General features: G+C 45.2%; 1 protein-coding gene across 1 annotated transcript in view; it reads right to left on the reverse strand.

Annotated features, from left to right (window-relative positions):
* The window catches only part of ACADVL (acyl-CoA dehydrogenase very long chain), a 65,477-nt gene that overhangs the window by 20,290 nt on the left and 23,382 nt on the right, over positions 1–21,805 (reverse strand). The window contains exons 5-10 of the mRNA XM_085869808.1: positions 21,679–21,743; positions 20,436–20,570; positions 17,203–17,347; positions 16,947–17,076; positions 13,655–13,765; positions 13,217–13,415 (exon numbers count right to left, since the gene is read on the reverse strand). Of these exons, the coding sequence (XP_085725934.1) occupies positions 13,217–13,415; positions 13,655–13,765; positions 16,947–17,076; positions 17,203–17,347; positions 20,436–20,570; positions 21,679–21,743 (785 nt within the window). The remainder of the gene's footprint in view (positions 1–13,216; positions 13,416–13,654; positions 13,766–16,946; positions 17,077–17,202; positions 17,348–20,435; positions 20,571–21,678; positions 21,744–21,805) is intronic.

Below are 21,805 nucleotides of genomic sequence, written 5' to 3' on the forward strand. Positions count from 1 at the left end.
AAAAAACAAAAATAAGGAAGAAAGTCCATAACACACAGCACTCACCAAGTGAACACACCCACCACCATTGCTTATATGCACACACTCTGAGTCAATTAGGTGGAAGTGGGTTGTGAATTCGCCTTGGGTACGTGGACCATTATAACAATTCTCAACAATGCAGACAATATGAAAGCTTCTGCCCAGTCCACCTCTTCGTTAACTAAAACAAAGTTAACTTGTTCCAAGGAGCAGTTTGTCAGAGAAGGCGGAGAGCAGGTTAAGCGCCGCAGTAACTTGCACAACATTAGTATCAGTGGTGACGAGCGAGTGCTATTGACCAGGCAGCCCTTAAACTCCCTGAGTTGTTGCTCATTATAGTATTTATAAAATAATGTTTACCATCTGTATTATTAATGCCATTACTGATACCCCCAATGAAGCCTTCAAATACTGATCATTATACAATATTGTTACGGTTGTGGGGGTAGGTGGAGGTTAGGATCATCGGAAAGTTAGGATTGAATGGAGTTGTTTGGTTCGTGGATGTGTAGGAGACATCTCAATGTAATTAAATAGGGAAACTGTGAGCTTAAGTGTTATGTGTCTCCACACGGGGGAGGTGCGGCGTCACTTAGGGATCAAGGATAAGTTCCCCCAGTATGTAATTGCCCCCGTGACTTTTCCCTATATTTTTGTATTACAAACCATGGAAGAATTGCGTTTTTATAACCTGACCAGATGGGCAGGAAGCCCCACCTCCAAGGGTGACGGCGAGCGAAGTCAGCCGCCGAGGCTGATGATTGATAGGCATGATGTTAGTGGCAGGAAGAAGAGGAAGAGGAGAGCATAGGAGGCAGACATCAGAGAGAGAGAGAGAGAGAGAGAGAGAGAGAGAGAGAGAGAGAGAGAGAGAGAGAGAGAGAGAGAGAGAGAGAGATCAGGAGGAACAGACGAGTGTGGAGTGAGGGGCGCACGCGGTCGAGAGAAAACAGAGTGAGGAGACGGCCTGTAAGAACAGGGCTTTACAGCTGGCTTTCCTTCGATGCAAGGAGACGGCACGATTCTCGTATCCGTGCTGATGCAATTTGGCTCGCGTGGTCAAGCAAGACACTGGCCTTAAGAGACGGACATTCAAGCCTCGTGTATGTCACCGAAGGGGACGGCGCAATTCTAACCTGCATGGGGCCTCTGAGCCTTGGTGTTGAATTCCGCTCACGAATTGCCTGACATATGTTTGTCCTGCTGCGAGAGAGCGACTTGGCACTATTTTGCACGTGTCTCCACGTGCAGGATGAAACGCCTTGATTCCAAGTTCCACAAAGACCATATCTGTCCAAGCTAAGTGTCATAATAAAGGAAGGGTTTTCTTTTATTTTGTTTCCCCTTGTCTGTATTTAAATGTGTGCGTAGAGGCGCCTCGATTGTAGACTTTAGTTTATCTCATGATTATTATTATTATTTCTGAATTATTGTCCTTTGTAAATGTTTGTCTATTTTCATAAAATCCCGTGTTATTTTAAGTTGCTGTGTCCGTGTATTTGTCGTGGGGTTCGAGTATAAACCCCCGTGCATCCATCTGTGCCTCCTTCACTCCGCCATTGCGCCCTACCCCTCCCACGTGCTTTATAATCTCTGAGGATCAATGTGTCCGCCTCCGAAGGAAAACCGCTCGGCTATCCGGGCTGGCGGTGTTAACTGCCCGTCACCACAATTTGGGTCGGGGAAATTAACCTGGACCACCAGCTCCACGACAATATTAAACGAGAGCAAGAATTGCTTTGCAATACATGTCGCCTACTGGTCCCAATAAATGTTTGGGAGATTAAAAAAAAAAAATTGGTTGGTGTTTACACACGCTCAAGCCGATACTGCAACCAAAATAAAGAAGAGACTCTCGAATGCACCGTGTTTGAGTCTATTCGGCAAAATAAAAGGAAAAGCAATTTTCATATACTGATATCTTTCGTAGACTAGAAACCAATAAAAACAACTGGGATAACAAACTGGAGATAAAAATTTGTTTGCTTTTACGCACACTCGAGCCAATACCAGAACCAAAATGAAGAAGAAACAACTCTACCCCCACCATGTTTCGTTCATTTCTAGGCATTGCCAATTTCATATTAAAAATAACCCAATGTACATACATGAAGCACAAACATGCATATGGTTTATGTGCATATATAATACATCATAGTTATATACCTGGGATATTCCAATTGCATTAGGCCATGAACTAACATTCAGGACTAAGGCCTGAGGCCTGTCAATATGTGCTGCCTAATGCAATGGCAGCACATGTTTTTATTTGGGTGGAGTCAGGCCAACTGTCCAGCCAATGGGTGTAGAGCAGTGGGGTGGATTCAGGGCAGCTGAACACTGACCCATGTATAATATGTGATATTTTGTCAGTCTAAAAAGGGCACAACTGTGAAAAACTGACAAAACGCCCTGAAACTTGAACTTGTTGTGTAACTTATCAAAATAAAGCCATGTACCAAGTTTCAGTTGAATATGTTATAGGGCTTGGGAAAATTCGGGAAAAACCACAAGTGGCATGGACAGACGGACAGACAGAGACGGACCGAGAGCAAACCATTAGTCTCCTTCGGTGAAACCGGTAAGGGACTAATAAGGCAATTAACTGCATGTACACACTGAGGCAAAAAAAAGATTAACCAAGTCAAAAAATAAAATAAAATTTTCATAACTATTTTACCAGACAATAAAAAAACATCAAAACACCAGAACATTCCGAAATAACTGTACAAATCAGGATGGAATAGTTTGTCCCTTAGCTTTTTAAAATAATCCAGTCTTTTGGTCAAACTTTCAGAAAGCTTCTTGCACAGAAAAATGTCAATACTGTCCCGTTCATGTTTGACAGCTTCCAAAAGTTTATCAGAATTTGCAAATTTCCTTCCAATAAGCTTGTGCTGAATATGGGCCCAAATATTCTCTATGGGGTTCAAATTGGGACTCAGACCAGGCCAGAACTTAAGTTTCAGGGACTTTTTCTCCAACCACTTTTTGGTGGCTTTTGCAGTATGGGCAGGGGCATTATCTGGTCAAAAAATGACTTCTTTGCTTTTCTCTCCAGAAAAATAACTTTTGGAGGCTGGGAAGTAATCCTTTCTCTAATATTTTCTGGTATTCCTTGGCAGTAAATGACTGTTCACACCTTATCAGCTCAATGAGACGAGCAGATGAAAATGCACCCCAGACTATGACTCCACCTCCTCCATGCTTCACAGTTGTTGAAATGCATTCAGGGTCGAATCCCTCACCATATATGTGAAGGCAACATTCTGGGGCATCACTGCAAAGCTCAAATCTTGATTCATCACTCCACAGAACTCTCTAAAACCAGTCTGAATCACAGTTCGTGCAATCTGTCCTGAATGTTTTTCTTAGGTAATAGAGGCTTCTTAGCACATCTTCTTGAGGCAAAACTAGCATGTCAACTTTCTTGTGATGGTTCTTCTAGAAAGTTTCATTTTCAGCAGTTCTGAACTCCTCTGACAGTTTCCACAGGCTTTTCTTTCTTTCCTGTAAAACTAAGAATTTCAGTTGCCTGTCATCTTTGTCTTCTAGAAATGTAGACCTTCCAGAAATGTAGATCTATACTCTTTATGGTAGGTAGAGAAACAGGGATTTTCTCCTTCTTCACGAGCTCGTGGATTTCAGAATATGTCTTGCTTGCTTGACGAAGACAAGAAATTCAATTTGTAATATCCCTATCAGCTTGGAACCTCTTTCTTTGGAGGCATTTCTAAATTGAAACACAAAAAAAACATGACCTACACGAACTGTGCAAGTCATAAATTAGAGCAATTGAGGCACGACATATGCACTAAACAGTCAAAAAAACATGACAACACCCTAAAAATGTGTTGCAGATCTTTAAAAGTATCCAGTACTTCGAAGAGTAAAAATAATAATAATAATTTATGACAGAACAACTCAAAAGTCTTATCTTCCCTTTTTATGTGTAAAATTTTGATCTATTTTGTCTTCCCTGAGATAATGGCCTTTAAAGATGAAAGGTAAAAATACGGAAATTTCGTAAGTTTCGGGGTTATTTTTTGAGAACAAAACTTCTTAAAACATGAATTTTTTCATAAAAATTACTGCAAACCACGTGGAGGGCTTTTAGCTGCTGTAACATGAATAATCAATTTAAATTGGAGTATGTCCTGCACATCTTTGGCTCCAAATTTGAAAAAGCAACAGCTTGGCTCATTTTTGTGTATATCTATGCACGTCTGAAAATCATAGAAAAAAAAAACAGGGCTGGCCCGATCTCCGCCAAATTTTGCATACATGTTGGTAGTACGCAGTGTCAGGTCATGGACAGGGACGGACGGACGGACGGACGGACGGACGGACGGACGGACGGACGGACGGACGGACGGACGGACGGACGGACGGACGCACGCACGCACGCACGCACGCACGCACACACACACACACACACACACCCCACCCCTTGTGGGGGGGGGTGGGGATGATGGAGAGGTGATGACTTTCCAATGCAATGCATGCAGGGAGTGAATGTTTCCAGTGCAAGAGAACACATCTCCAGCTGGACAACAGTACAATGACCCCCTTTAGCACATTTTCGATTCATGCTCTCTTCTCCAGGAAAGCATCCTGAGCACTAGATGAGGTGTTACTGCATGTTGTATGAATTTACTGTCCATTCTAATTCATGTAAAGTTAAACTTTCCTCATGACCTTGTCCTACATGAGATACTCGTAAATGTAGATGCTCCTCCACAAGCCTTACATCACTGTCTAATACTTCTTATGGTTTCCTCACATTGACGAAGATGGCCGTTCTCAAAGGAAAGCTGCCACATAAAGTGCTTGCAACAAACTTTCAAGAATATGGAAGTTGACACTCTCTTGGCATATCAATGAAGAAATGTTCATGGTAACAGTTGAGTCAGTCCTACTTTATGGAAGTGAAGCATGGACCCTCACTGCAACCCATGAGAAAGGACTTTATGGATGCCATCCTCGACTTCTTCGTTCAGCTTTCATTGTTCATTGGTCTGAACAAAGGACAAATAGAGAGATTTATGGCTCTCTTCCAAGACTGTCAGTTAAAATTAGAAGATGTCTAAGGATTTTTTACCAATCTCCTCCATCAAGCAGTTGTCCTGAAACAACTTTCCTTTGCCTCATGGAAAGCAAACCCAACTGAGGGTAATCTCAGCTCAGCTCAGCCTTCCATAAAGCTCAGGACAAGTGTGTCAATCCTCAGGAGAGCCAGAAGACAACATCTTTCGAATCTCAAGTCTGAACTCTCAAACCTCTCTACCTCCTCCAAATCCTGGTGGCATCTAATCAAATCTGTTTCTGGTCTATGTTACCCCTCCATTCCCTCCCTTACCTCAAATGGCCGCACTGCTGTGACCGCATGTGAAAAGGCTGAATGCCTAAACTCGGTGTTTGCATCGAAATCTTGTGTCCGAAACCCATCGCTTTCTGTACCCACCTTACCCAGTTGCACCCAACTGTCCCTGGACTCTGTTTCCTCTTCTCCTGACAAATTGGAGAGCTTGCTGTCAAACCTCGACTCAAATTCTGCAACCGGTCCAGAGGGCATAAGCCCACGTGGTCTGAAAACCTGCTCTGCTGCTCTTGCTCACCCTATCTCTGTTCTATTCAACCTCTCATTTGCTCAAGGTCATCTGCCATCTGCTTAGAAATCAGCAAACATTACTGCCCTGCATAAAAAGGTGCAAAAACAGATCCCTGCAACTACAGACCAATCAGCCTTCTCCTTCATCAGCAAGGTGATGGAATGCATCATCGCTTCAGACATCAAATCCTCTTCTCCAATGGCTTGATTTCCAATCATCAATTTGGTTTTAGACCAGGTCACTCTACCCTGGATATGCTGCTTCTGCTATCCCAACAATGGATGGAAGTCCTCAATGCCAGATATGAAATCAGAGCCATATCCCGAGACTTTTGACACGGTCTGGCACCCTGCCCTGCTCACTAAACTCTCTTCCTATGGTATCCAAAGCCATCTCCACGAACGGCTCGCAGACTTCCCCTCTTGTCGCAGTCAACATGTGGCCCTAAATGGAGTTCTTTCATCCCCTCTTCCTGTCCAGGCTGGAGTTCCTCAAGGCAGCGTTCTGGGCCCTGTTCTTTTTCTGGTTTTCATCAATGATCTCTCCGACTCTGGAAAATCCTCTATCAGTGTGACCACTTCTTGGCTTTTTTCACACAAGATCTTGGCTATTCGTTGTTCACCTTGGCGTCTTGGTTTTCTATTATCATCGCTTTTCCGAAACCTTGTGAATTCTTGGCTTTTTTCATTGGCTCACCTTGGCATTTATGAAAATGAGGAGTGGTCACATTGCTCTTTATCTCTTTGCTGATGACTCCACCCTCTGCCGTACCATCTGTCACCCCTCAGACCGGCAAGCGGCAGCTTCTTCGCTCACTGCAGATCTGGGTAAAATCACAAACTGGTCCAACACGTGAAACATATCTTTCAATCCTGACAAATCTCACACTCTCACTATGTCTCTTCGAAAGGACCGTTTGGAAACCCCCTAATCCATCTACTTTCTCAACAATCCGCTGGAAGAAGACCTTTCATTCAAGCTTCTGGGTCTCACGATCTGCCATTATCTTTCCTGGGAAAGCCACATTTCCAACCTGGCCTCCAAAGCCAGTCGCCGACTGGGAATCCTCCATCATGCAAAGTCCTTCCTCGTCCCACCTGAGCTCCTGACCACTTACAAAACTTCCTTCCGCAGCCTGATGGAGTACTGCTCTCCCCTCTGGACTGGTGCTCCTGCCTCTCACCTTTTTTGGCTTCACTTTGTGGAAACCAAGGCATTTAGGATCAACTGTATCGTCTGCGGTGAGGCTGAGTCTTTGGGCCTCTCGCTCTCACTGCAGGCAGGTCGGTGGTCTTTCTGTCTTCCACCGTCTCCTCTCCGGTCTCGCCCCCCCCCCCACTCTCTCTGCGATTTGTCCCCACCACATTCCCGCAAGGCGCTCAAGGTCCGCCAGCAACCCCCTTCTGGAAAAACTACCAAAATCACGAATCACTGCTCACCTTCACTCTTTCATTCCTCTTTTTTCCTGCTTCTGGAATAAACTCCCTCACTCTGTTCAATCCCATTCTTCCCTCCAGGCCTTCAAAACAGCCGTTCACCACCACCTCTTATCTTCCCCCATCCAAAACCTCGATCTTTCCTACCTCCGTTAATCCACTCCAAACCCACCTCCTTCAAATTCCCTGCTTTCCTTCCTGTAAGTCCCTTTAATGTCCATCTTGTATACCCCGTGTTCCCCGCCCCATCCCTCTCCCTTCCACATATCTCATAATGTCGTTGTTCCCAACTGTTTTGTCCTTCCCTCTCTCACCCCTCGTCTCATGCCCCCCTTGCTGTACATTGTATGTTAGCTCTTATACGAACCTCGACAAGGTATACAAAAAAAAACCTCATCTACACAACAATGTCCTCCCTCAGTTCATCCATACTCATTCTCTCCACCGTCTTCACTTCCAAAATCATCCTGACCCAGTATTCCTTCACAGGCCTGCAGCTTATGTTGTTGGCTCTGTCAGCACCACCGTCTTCACACCGTAAAGGAAAGCCACCATTTCATAACAGAACTTTCCCTTTCGATACCTCAATCTTGGCAGAGGTATGCACTCTACCAAGTGCCATTTTAAGTTTTTGTCTGCAATCATCCCTCCACCCTCCTTCATGCATTCACACCCACCTGCATCCTCCTCCACACCTTTGCCTCTGAACCACCATCCCCAGTCACTGTTCCCCTTAAATACTCAAACCTATTTCACTGCCTGATCTCCTACCCCCTAACCTGATATCAATTTCCTTTCTCTGCTGACTCACCCACATTCTCCATCTTCTCTATATTATTATTAATCTTCAATCCACATTTCCACAATGCCTCCTTCCACTCAACCAGTACCTCCTGCATCTCCCATTTACCCTCTGCTACAACAGCCAGGTCGTCTGCATACAACAGTCTCCAGAATACTTCATATTTACATTCCTGCTTACGAGCTCCATCATCATGATGAACATGAGTGGGCTGAGAGAGCTTCCTGCCTCAAGCTGAACTTCTCTCACATCTGAGGACCAACCAAATCTCTTCCCTTCATTACCTCATGCATACCTTCCACTAACCTAACTTCTGCTTCCGGCACTCTGATCCACTTCAGTGTCACCGTCACCATCACCATCTCTCTCAGAACAGTCATATAGACCATCTCAAGATCCACAAATAGCAATGCCATTTCACCCTGCATCTCCAACCTCTTCTCCATCCAATTGTCTCAGCATGACCATCCCATCCATTGTCCCCCTACCCTTTCTAAACCCCCGTTTTCCTTCACCCATCTTCCTTTCCATACTCTTCTTTATCCTCCCATCCAGAATATTCTCCAGTACCTTCATGACATGACTAAGCCTGGTGTTGGCACAGTGGTTAGGGCAGCGGCTTGGGATCCAAAAGGTCCTGAGTTCAAGCCCCGTTGGGCCACTGAATTAATACACCAAGGGGTTGACTCAGCCTGTCATCCTTCCGAGGTCGGCGAAATGAGTACCAGTATACTGGGCCGGTGTATACCCCGGTTAAAATAGGTGTACCATATCCCTGTGTCGTAAGAGGCAACCATGGTTGCGTCAGGAAGGGCATCCGGCGTAAAAACATGTGCCAAATCACTATGCGGATCATACTGATGATCCGCTGTGGCGACCCCGAATGGGAGCAGCCGAAAGAAGAAGAAGAAGAAGACCTTCATGACATGACTGAGGAGCATAATGCCTCTGTACGTCCTCAGATCCTGTACATTACTATTCCTCTTGCATATTGGTACAATTATCACTGTCTTCCAATCCTCCAGAATCTAAGCTCTTTCATTCAATATATTCAACATCCTCTTTATCCATCTTCTCCTGTTGCATCCAACATCTCTGCAAGCACCTCATCAATACCTGGTGGTCTTCTCTTCTTCATCCTCTTTAATGCTGTCCATACTTCTTCTTTCATGATCATCTCCACTAATTCCCTTTTCTTTGTTTCCTGTACCTCCAATACTGCCCCCCCTCTGTCAATGGCTTCCCATTGCCGTCCTAAATCACCGTCCCCCCCCCCCCCTGCAACATTCATGTCCTTACCATGCTCATCCCTGTCACAAACCAATTTGTAAATCATCTTTTTCCCACCATCCTCTCCTAATTTACTGTACACATCTGCTTCCATACAATTCCTCGCCTTATCCACCGCTCTCCTCGCTGCTTTATTTTTTTGTCCAAACAAGTGCTTCACAGATAGAGGGGGACAAGTGAATTTTGCCCACACAAGTTGGTCCGGCAGCGTGCAGACGCTGGACCCTTGTAGACAGGTGAGCAATCAGCTCCAGTGGCAGGCAGACCCCCTGGAGAGGTGAGGGATGAGCTTCAGTGGCGTGGGGACTCCCACGCAGTGTCCTTCGCAAAGTGCGCAATTTAATCTGGTGTGTGCGGTTTCCGGGAGTGACAGTCAAACTGTTTGGCTTCGAGACATGAAAACTGGAAGGGAGCAGAACAAAAGGAAAGGGAGAGAAACGAGCAGGAGGGATCGAGGTTGAGGAAGTGAGAAAAGTGGGAGAGAGATAGAGAGGATGGAGGAAAGGCAAGTGGTGGGTGGAGAGAGTGCGAGAGGAGAGGGAGCGATGGGTGCGTACATGGGTACACGCACAATATGGTAACAGTAGGCTCGGGTAATAGGTCCAGCAGGTCAGCCCAGACCGCTGCTGATTGATGACCAGAAATCGCAGACTGAACAAAATGGTACTAGCTCTGTGGAGTGGACAGCGTTTCAGAAGCAATGTCTGGCTATGTAGTCTGAATGTGGGATCAAAGGAGGGGAGAGGAGTTGAGGTGGTGGAGATGATGCAGAGAGGGAAGTTAGAAGTGTTGTGTGTTCAGGAGATCAGATGGAGAGAGGACAGGGTGAGCAGGTTGTTTGGAGGGTTCAAGCTGTTTCACATGGCAACGGATGAAGTAATGGCATTGGAATCGTGGTATCAGAAGGGATCAGCAAGGATGGGGTCAGAGTGGAAAGATTGCAGGGATGGATAGTTACGGCACGATTGGTGATACAGAAACATATGGTGTGTGTTATGTCGATATATGGGCCACAGACAGGAAGGACCAAGACAGAAGAAGGAGCTCAGGGACACACTGGAGAGGATGATGGGAATAGTTGGGCTGGTGATCATGCTGTGTGTGCATTGTGAAATACTTCAACGTGCATGTGGGAGTGGCAGAGCCAGGCGAAGAGGAATGTGTTGGTAAATAAGGATGGGGAACGAGGAATAGAGAGGGTTGAGAGTGGCGGTGAGAAATGGTTTAGCCACAGCTGGTTCGTTCTTCCAGAGGTAGGACAGCGACAAGATTACTTACAGGAGCGGACAGTACAAAACAGAACTGGATTTGTTGGTAGTTTGGAAGATCAAGGACTGCAAGGTAGTGGTGGGAGAGAAGGTCATCACCCAGCTCAAACCAAACCTGTGGGTGTTTGTTATACACATGTAGAAAAGGAAGGAAGTTAAGAGCAGGGTTTAGAAGATTATAAAGTGGGGGGAGTGCAGGGACAATGTCGTTGTGGAGTACAAGGGGAGGGTAAAAGGCCAAGTATGAGGAACCTAGCGAAGAAGCCAAAGGTTTGGATGAGTGGAAGAAATATAGAGAGGCGTTTAGGGGAATTGGAGAAGTTTTGTGTGGAAGAACATCATCAAGGAATAGAAACCAGGTATGGTGGATGGAGGAAATAGCGAAGGTCATCGATGAGAATGAGGTTTGCAAAGGATAGTGAAGATCAAGAATCGAGGAGGCCAACTGACCAGATTATTACTTCTATCGACATTCATCACAAACTTAGGAAAAGTGATGCAGATTTTGAAACAATCCATAAAGACAAGGAAAGCAGGCAAGTAGGGTCATGTCAGTAAGACCCCTCTCCCACCTCCGATAACTTTGTCCAGATTTGCATTCTTATTGAAGGAAACTGATTTCTCGAGATTAGAACTTTAAATCCGCCAACTCACAAAACTCTAACATTAAGTGTTAAAGACATCCAAATATGTAGTCCAACATGTAAATATGTTTTGTGGGATTGATTAACAAAGTCAAAATTAACAAAATGAACAGTGAATACAAATTAAAATGGAGCATTAAAAAAAGGAGAAGGGCACTCGGTAGAGCGCATACCTCCACCACGTATTGCCTGATCCAGTGGAACATATGGGGACCATTAACTTTTTGAAATATCATTCAATATATCGTTTTTGGCACTATCTTTCAATGGTGAAGAATCACTTTCATAATTAAATAATTATCGGATCCAGATCAGGATTTGGATCTTCACAAAAATTGAATTAATTCGTCCTTGTCACACACCCAACCTATCCACCAAGTTTCATCCTACTCCATCCAAAACATTTTGAGATATCCTGCACACAAACAGACAGGGATGAAAATATTGTTGCGGGGCCGGGACGTCAGCCGCGAGCACGACCACCAGATGGAGCAGTAGAGTCGGCTCGACCAATCGCCCAGAATTCAGATCGTCGCCCCGGATAAGTCCAGAGTCAACGAGTCCTTTGTTTTGGACTGTGAAGGGTCAATATTTCCACTACGTGGTACAGGGTCATTTGCCAAATCTTCAAAATACCTAGAGACCACGTGGCGATCTACAGAGTCTTCACACCCTCGACGGAACTCGTACGAAAACGAGCCGCTTAGCATGTTCGTTCCGTGTGCGATTCCGATCGGTTTAAATCGCCGAGAACCGTCGGTCCAGATGTCCCCTTACGGCGGCACAACGGCCTTGCTAATCATCCCCACCACGCGACACGCTAAGTCAATGAAGGAATTGACACGAACGAGCTGAAAACATTTAACAAATGGGGGTTTATTTATACAACAATAATGGGGGGAATTAGGGAAGCACGTAAGAGCAGAACTAAACCGACTATTGAGAATGCAATGCAAATATATACAACACAGGCACTTAAACAGTTTTCTACTTAGGAGACAGGCCCACGAACACACACACACACACACACACACACACACACACACACACACACACACACACACACACACACACACACACACACACACACACACACACACACAGAATTGGACCGAAAGGTCTTTATTTGGACCTCCAGCCTGGAGGATAGTCGGGCTAAGGACCAGGATAGCTGGCTACCTGGCCGCGAACGCGTGACTGGACGTTCCCTCCTTTCGGGAGCTCCGGTCTCCGAAGGACTGGTGCGGCGCAATCGAGCCCAGCCGAGGTGAGACGAGGTGATCGACCAAGCTCGCGATCGCATGGAAGAGGAGGATGAGGACGACGCCGACCAGACCAGACAGGCTTCCCCGAGACGAGCGCTCCAGCGAGAACGAGATGGGTCGCTTGAGATGATGCTCCTCGCTTCTTCCTTCCTTTCGCTTCTCCTCAAGTCTCGTCGCTTTCTGCATCGCTGCAAGCTTCATTTATACGCTCCGGTGTGCTCCCCCTCCCCCTTTCCGGCGCGTGGAGAAAATCCCGGCAAGGGAGTTGTCATTCTTTTCTGAGCATACTTTTTGTAACAGTCATTCCTGTTTAAGTCTCAGAATCTCAGGGCGGGAGTGTTGTTCTTTTCTGAGCATACTTTTGTAACGGTCATTCCTGTTTACGTCTCAGAATCTCGATAAAACTCCTAACAATTAAAATAAATCACAGCGCATTTACGTTGATTTACCCATAAGACAAGGGAGAGGAAGCACATATAATAATAAAACACATACCGAAATATCTGAGCTGAAGGACCTGAATGTTGTGTGCGATAGATTTCCAAATTTGAAACAATATAACCTCCTTCCGCTTTCGGTGGCGGTGATACCTATTACATCAGAAAATTGGGTCAACAAATTCGAAATATCGTATTGTAATTCTACTCAAATTGTTATTCTTCCTTTCATTTCATCCCGATTGACCCGAGGCTTGTTTGACATTGCTCGTTTTAAATTACATCACCCTAAATATCATACTAACCCTAAATATCCAGCTTTTCAGCTCTACTGCACATTCCAAATTATGCATTGCTTCTTCCCATACTACCCGAGGTCATCACGGCCACACAAACTACACAAGGTTGGCCACAGGATAACATCCTTTCAAATCTGCTCACCGCACATGCAATGGCACTCTTCATTGTCCCAGACAGGGCGGCCGCCATACCAAAGCGTCCATTATTGAGAACGTTCATTGCCACCTTGAACCCAGACCCCAGCTCCCCAAGGAGATTTGAGGCAGGGACCCGCACATTGTCAAATGAAACTTCCGCTGTGTTGGATGCCTTTATTCCCATCTTTTTTTCTGGTGGACCGCTGAGGAAAGCAAAAAGGAGATAGCATTATGACACAGCAGAGATAAATCGGAGATGAAGAGGAGGGAGCTGGGGTGGGGGGGGGTATGGTAAAGTTTGAGAAGTGGAAACCTATGAGGAGGGGTGGGGGGATTATTAAAATATAGGATATCACAAAGATTTTACAAGATTAAGAAAGTCAAGAAACATCTGGAGGGGAAAGTAAAGTATGAAACAGACTGTGGAATGAAATTAGACAACCTCGTCACTCCTCCAAATCCTCTCTCCACGATGAAAGCAGATATTTTTTCCTTATCCCCAGGAACAGGTGTTTTGGCAAAAACAGTAAAGACTTCAGCAGTACCACCATTACTGTAAAAAAAAAAATACCATAAACATTCAAATTGTGTTTATAATGTTCAAAAAGCATTTTGTTTACAGAATGGAGTCATTGGTGATAGATCGCTACAAACCGTTTGAAAAGACAAATGAGCAAAGACAAAGCACGATGGCAGCAGTCGCGTTACATGGCCATCCTATCCGCTGCCACCGCATGCTCCTGCCCCTGTTGATGTTTGCCAGCTAATGCCGTGTCACCACCTGCATTTTGTGCCATTTTTGGGCCATAAAAGCCAAAGACCCTTTGGTGAAAGGCCGTAATGGCCGTGTGTCATTTTTCTTTATTGGGCCACACGGGCAAATGAGACATTTTTGTGCAAGACTCACAATTTAGTCGAGCAACCATATGGGCCACCTCCGAGGGCAAACTCGGGAGAGTCTGAAAGAGGAAGGTGGGTGTAGTGTTGCAGAAGTGGCTGCTTGGGTTTATGACTGCATAGCTTAGTAATAGTTATTTCCATAGAACATGTTTAGCACAAGCATGAGGTAATTTAATTGTGATATCAGATTATGCGTTGATATTTGGATATAAAGCTGTTGTCTTCCCTCCCTTATGTTTGTCTGAAACCACTTTTCCCTTAAACCTCTTATTCATGCTCTTTCCTTTGTAGTCTGTCCTAAATGTGCTTATATAGATAATTCAGCCTCAAAACGCTGTAAATGGAGGAGTTTTGGTGCCATGGCCCAGGTTTTGGTACTAGGGTGAGCCTTGGACATTTCCCCGAGCATTTGAGGGTGAGCCAAGAGGCTCAAGAAAAGGGGCTTCCTTTAAATAATGGCCAAATGACCAATAGGTGCCATAGGGACCTAGCCGAGCAACAGTCCGGGGCATGCACCGAAGGGACAAAGGTGGGTACAAAAAGGGTCCAGGAGGAGTTATACCTTGGTCTATGCTGCAGGAGCTGCATGGTTTTCTCCACATGCACGGTCGGCACAGAAGACACATCCTGCCACCTCAGCGCATCCCCAACCGAAGCCTAAGGTTCAGTCTGCAGCTCTCCTCCACGGTAACTGCTCGCGTATGATTGGGCCTTGACACAAGACTGGATTTGTTCCCTGCCATGCCACCAGCTTCCCTGCAGGACTTACTGTGCTCAACTGAGCATAGCTACGTTATTTTCAGTCCTGTCACCTCTTCTGATCTTTATTTTTTATCGTGTATCTGAGGCCTTAAAGTTAGATAATTAAGGAACTTCCAAACATACGATGCCCCAGGGTCCGCATTTCTTGTAAATAGTTCTGTTAAAATAAATGCTCTTATGTCCTTTGTTCTTCCCTCTCCTCGTTCAAGAAATACACACATCAACTCATTGGGTCTCCATTGAGTGATTGGAGTTGCCCTGATCATGAGGTGCAGTGACCCTTAATTGGCCATTGGACGACAGGTTGGGTTTGGGGGCAACTTGCATCCCTTATGAAATGTACCCCACGTCTGGCACGGCAAAACAGTTCGTGCCGCCAATTTGGTGCCGGGCGTGACAAAAGTACCAACACATCACTCGTCTGGCTCTGATGTTCCACCAAAATATGGTAGAGTGACAAATAGGCCCTGCACCCTGCTCAGAGTGTCAAAACTGGTGTGACTACTTTCATAGTGATTTGTCAGGATTTGGATCAGAAAACTAACTGGTCAGGGTCTGACAAGTGAAACAATATATATGGCCTTTGTGTTAGTTGACTCGTTTTAAAAACTGGTCAAAGAAGGATCAATTCTTGCCTCATGCATTCATATGTTACAACAGATATCTCAAGCTGTTAGCTCATAATAAAGAACAACATGTGATAAGATGAACAAGACAAATATTAGGATTATTGAAATAGTCACAATTGTAAACTGCTTTTACTGCTCAATCTCTCATTTGATCTTTTACTCCCTTCTATGGATGTTCCATCATTCATTTTTAATTTGCAATATCCAAACAAGATTCAAACTTAATCAAATGCGAGGTTGACTATCGTCGATTCGCTATTGTTGCATCACAAAATATACACATGCAAGAGCACTGAAATATGGCAAATGTTACTTTTAATGCATCATTCGCATCGCCAATGTACCGTATTCTTTACGGAGTGTCACTCCTGCGATAACATCCCCTTCGCAAAGGTTATGCTGGGTGGTTTGTCCTGGTCTTCCCAGTAGTCAGTCAGGGCAGGAATTTGTTCACAGTGCTGGCTATAACTCGCCTCCTCTTTTCAAAAGACAATCCACTATCAGATCATAAATGTCCACCCACTATCTACTAATGCTTTTCCGATGCAGAGCACACATATTGATGCATCACCCGAATGCAAGATAGTTAGACAGTTACACCAAACATACTTTGTCAATTGATGGAAAAATCAGGAAGTGAGAAGCACATCACAAATATTTTAATCAAGAAATTTCCTGGATGATCACAAATTCGTTGTTCGGATCTTTTGTAAACAAGCAAAATGCGACAATGGTCCCAATTTAGTTTTCTTTTTTAAGTTTGGACGAATTATGATATGAAGGACATTCAAGAAGGTTCTTGGAGTGAGATTAAAGTGACAGAATGATGAAAAAATATATTATCTCCGTCACCAAATGTGGGCAGAGGTTATGTTTTCACTCCTGTCTGTCTGTTTGGCTGAACAGGATGTCTCAAAAAGTTATGGACGATTCGGACGAAACTTGATGGCCATGTTGGGTGTGTGAGAAGGATGAACTGATTTGATTTTGGTGAAGATCTGGATCCGGATAGGAGAAATTTTTAATTTTTAAAGCGATTCTTCACCATTGAGAGAGGGGACCAAAACGTTACACAGCATGATAATTCAAAAAGTTGTGGACGGATTATGACAAAACTTCATGGACGAGTTGGTGAGGTGACAAGAACAAGCCGATTCCATTTTGGTTCAGGTCCACCTTCAGATCCGACCCATCAGTGGGATACAAAATGTAAACTGTTCAGTCTGGTGGAGGTATGTGCTCTACCGAGTGACATTCTAGATTATTCATGCAACTATCCCCCCCAATAACGGTTGCAGAACATGTGCCTAAAATTTAGCTCACAGTACCTTTTAAGATGTGGACATCAGTGAAGGCAGGGGGACAGTCATGAAAGTTTTTTGCAAAGGCGGTGAGGTATGTTAAAAGAACTTGAGAGTGCGGTGCAGGAAATCACAAACCCACCTTATCCAAAGTTTGTTTCCGGAGAGGGTGAAATACTGACCACAGGGGGACGGTTTCGCGTAAGTTTTAATAGATGCTGCATCCGATCCAGAGGCAGGCTCAGTCAAGCAGAATGCAGCCATCTGCTCTCCTAGATGAGAAGTAAAGAGAACATGTTGAGAAACTAATAGACTTTGCAAAGGAACAGGAAGAAAATAATCCTGAGGAAATTATGGGTGGGAGAGGGCTGGTGAACCAGGGTTTGTGAGAAACTAACCCGAGGCGAGTCGAGGGAGATATTGCTTCTTCTGTTCCTCGGTGCCATACAGCAAGATGGCCTTATAGCCGATGGACTGGTGGGCACCCAGGACAATTCCCACTGCCAGGTCAGCTGCTCCAACCTCCTCAACCAGCCGGGCATACTGACAAGATGATGTTGATGACAAAGACAGAAGCCGTTTCGCTCATAAACTGCTGTCACATAAACAACCTATTGTAATTAACTTACGAGTACAGTCAGCCTTGGTTTTACATGGTGTTTTTGTTTTTTTACGTCGTTATGATTTACACGTATAATTTTCTGGATACCATTCCGTTTTTACACGGTATTTTTCGACCTGTGCGGCTCTTATTCCTCCGCAATGTGCAATCATTGGCGCAGCGGTTGGTAACAGACATGCAGTGCGTATAGTACTGTACTGTACTGTTCCTATCTCTCTGCATCAATACTGCGCTCTGTGGAATCGTAATCAATTCCTTTATTTTGGTTATTATTTGTGATTTTTAACCATGGCTCAGAAGAGGAAAACTATTGCAAGTGGTGAGCCAAGTGCAAAAAAGTCGAGGAAAGTGACGTCTGAGACATTGAGTGGAGGTTTTGGAGAAGCTTGGTTGAGGCGAGAGTGCGTTGTCACTGGACATATATTATGGCATTAAAGAATCCACTATCTGCCAAACAAAGAAATGTATTGACATCAGAAGGGGTATTGTTGCAGACAGTTCTCCCAAAAATGCAAAAGTGTCGCATGGTTGTGATACCAAAATGTCTCAGATTTTACACCACTCGCAAGGGTGACTCACATAAACCACTCCAGGACATAACGTGAGTTTATAAGGTGAGAGGACTGAGCCCAGAACCGAACCCCCTTTTACCCATCGGCCCTTGGTCATATTTTACATGGGGTTTTCCAGGAACATAACCCCCACGTCAAACAAGGGTATGTATACATACATATATATATATATATATATATATATATATATATATATATATATATATATATATATATATATATATACATATATACACACATTGTTACGGCTGTGGAAATTCGCAGAACACCATAAAGGTTCCTTATTCAGCTAGATCGATAAGTCTGTGTTCAGTTATATTTCCCCACCGTTGTTTAATGGATATTATTTGTGTTAACAGGGCTGTGATCCTTTGAGGTAGGTTTTTCTTTTTCTATCGTTATTTTGAACCAACCACATCTCCACCACCATTACAACAACCAACATCGCTCCCCCTTAACCACAACGCCAACCACGCCACCAACGCCACAACCACGATCGCCAACCACCGAACCACCTTCGCCGCTTCGCCTTCTATCAATTCCCTTCTTCTCCACGGACACATTACAACCATCTCCCGCATTCAATCAATAAACGCGAACAAAAGGAAGGAACTTGAGGGCGTGCGGATTTTTCCCGCCTAATATTCCCGCCTGTTTTCTCCGCACTTGGTGTGGGGGGAGGGCGAGGCAGATCGTTCGCCATTGGTCAGTTCGTGGAATGAGGCGCTGGGAACGGAGGAACGCCCCTTTTCGGGAAGCTTCTCACAGGAACTGGAAGGGGGGCAGAGCAGAAAACGGGGAGGAGCAAGGGGTTGGACCCCAGGGGATATAAGGGCATGCAGGACGCCAGGTCTGGCAGTTCGTGTCTTTGGTCGTCGAGCCCTTTTGTCGTCAGAGCTCGTGTGGTTTTCAGCTCATGTGGTTTTCAGCTCGCGGGGTTTTTCTTCTTCGTGGTGGCAGCAGAGCTCGTGGTTCTTTTTCTTCGTGGTGGCAGCTGAGCTCGTGTGTTTTGATTCGTGCGTGGTTTCCTTCGTGGTGGCTCCTCGTCGAGCTCGTGTGTTTTTGTCGTCGGAGCCTTTTCTGGTCTGGTGATTGCTGCTGCTTCGTGGTGGTTCGAGCTCCGAGTGCCTTCCCTCTGGGTGCCAAGTCGTGAGGGTTGTGTGCGGTGGTACAGGGTCGAGGCGCGTACGAGAGGAGAGTGCCGGAGAAAGCTCGCCGACCGTCGCACCACGAGGGTGCAGGTAACCAGCGTCGGTCTCGTGGGGCCCTTTCGGTCAGCCAAGTCCCACGCCGTAAAGGCCCACGGGCCCAGTCTGACCCCCCTGTCTGTGGGGGTGGTCTTTTCTTTTCTTTTGAGTGCATGTTGTGGTGCAATGTCCATAAGTAATCCTGTTAAGTGCCTGTGAAATAATAATAATATTCGGTTGTAGTGCTTTCCCTTGCTTGTGTCTTTGTCCCCGTCCCGTGATTGCTTTTGTTTCTTTGAATATGTGTATGACTGTATTTCACTGCCTTGCCTGCATACGTATTTTAATAATAAATGTGCTTTGTTCAAATGTACCCCGTTCATTGCGTCTTCTCCCTATTGGAAATGCCATCTTGCATCGCGGAATAAATAGCTGGGTTTTAAACACCCGTTAAATAGAATCGGATCCGGCGAGGTCGGGCGATAATACCCGCTCAGTTATCACTGCAGAATGGTATGGACCGCTTAAGCGGTTCGTGTCCCAAGCCGACCTGCGTCGAGGTACGGTCACCCGGTCGGCTGCCCGCACAGGTACTTAGGTATATCGAATTCGGCGAGTGACCCTATCTTGCGCGGGTAGACAATTGGCTCGGCCGTGGTGGGGATTAGAAACCCACCCGTGACTGGTTTCCGGCATTAGCTCCGGAAAGTCACAACTGAATTGTCCGTCCGGTGGGCGACGCGGTTGCGATTAGAGAAACGCGGCCGATCGCACGCCAGCGGGAACAAATTCGTAACAATATAATTTCTAGCAATGGTATAATTCCAAAGGTCTAGTCTTCACAAACAATAAAGAACATTTTAAATTGACATGATTGCCTACTATACACAACTTCCCTTCTGAAGGGTTATGTAATCCACAATGCACTATAACTGCGTTTTTTTCTTTAGCTGCATCTGAATTTAACTTCGAGCAAGACAGCTTAGCAGACTCTCCCACAAACAATTGAGCTATCCTGCCACCATAAAATAAGTGATTGAGATGTGAGCACATTTTTAGACCACAAGTTAACAAGATCATCTTCACTGGTGGTTTTATGCAAACCATGCTAAATCTTACAAATCTACTCAATAGTAAGAAGGATGGAGACAAACAACAGAGGAATGATTCGTCGGATTCCAGAGGGGGATACCCTTCAGGAGTGGGAAGAAATAAAGGCATCCATTGGGTTGTGTTTTTCTGTGAAAGACCTGTGTGTTTCGTAGACCCAATCCACCATATTGCATGGGGACCTGCAGGCCAAATGCCCCCATTTCCCTCAACCCCGCCATTGTCCCCTCTTCCACTGCTTCAGCCGCTTCATTGGCCGCAGGGTTGTTAATTTCCTAAGGAGCACAAAACAGGAGTACACACTGTGTAAGCATATTTACCATACAAGCATCACCAAACCAATTAGCTCCGCCATTGAAGGTGGACAGAGGTTGTTTTCACCCCTGACTGTCAGTTTGTCTGCGAGTAAGATATCTCAAAAAGTTATGGAGAGATTCAGACGACACTTGGTGAAGAGGTTGGGTGTGTGACAAGGATGAATTGATTTGACTTGGGTGAAGATCAGGATCTGGATATGAGAAAGTGATTCTTCACCATTAAGAGGAGCCTGGTGTTGACTTAGCAGTTAGGGTGGTGGCTTGGGATCCTAGGGTCCTGAGTTCGAGCCCCGTTGGCCACTGAATTAACACCTGGGGGTTGACTCAGCCTGGCATCCTTCCGAGGTTGACAAAATGAGCACCAGTATTCTGGTAATCGGGGCACTGCATCAGCGGCATAGCCACGCCCCTAACCAATGATGCAGCCAGCAGCCAAAAAGGCAGCACACGATGGGTACCATTGAGAGATGGGGCCAGAAACGATACACAGCATGATGTTTCAAAAATTTGTGTAAGACGGATGACAAAACTTGGATGGTGAGTTGGGCAGGTGACAATGACAAGTCGATTAGATTTTGGTTAAGATACGGATGCAGATCTAGCCTATCAGTGGTATACAAAACGTAAACTGTACAGCCTGGTAGAGGTGTGCACTCTACCGAGTGCTGTTCTAGTTTCTAAATGGAAATCTAATCTTCATAAATAAGGACATTGGATTCTACAACCAAACGTTGAGGTATGCGAACCACCATTGATTGGAAAGTTGGTGCAACGTTTTGCGTGCGAGCCCTTCTTCATCGTCTCCGTTTTGAAGATGGCCTTACGCCGGAAACTTCGTTTCACGTCCTTTCCCATGATAATTAGCATACATCTCTCAACATTTTGTTGATAAAATCAATTTCTCTAGTTTCTGAATGGTATGGGTTGAATAGGAAAGAAAATTAGAACCTTAATATTTGAACGTACTCCCAAAGTATGTCATGTGAATCCTCACAATGACTGACCCTTTCCCCTCTCACATTCCAATTCCAGAAACAGTGATCAATGGAGCTGCTCATCTCCTTACCTTGAAGAATCGTGAAACAGGAGACACTAATTCCTTCAGTTCTTGCTGCTGTTCCTCATTCAGTGCTGTCGTGCATACAGAAGGAAAGAATTTTGATTACTTTTAAACACTACCAAACAAGCTTCAT

Source organism: Eptatretus burgeri, chromosome 2 (genome assembly GCF_056783735.1).
Source record: "Eptatretus burgeri isolate ZD-2024b chromosome 2, Ebu_testis_v1, whole genome shotgun sequence".
In the NCBI taxonomy this organism is placed as follows: domain Eukaryota; kingdom Metazoa; phylum Chordata; class Myxini; order Myxiniformes; family Myxinidae; genus Eptatretus; species Eptatretus burgeri.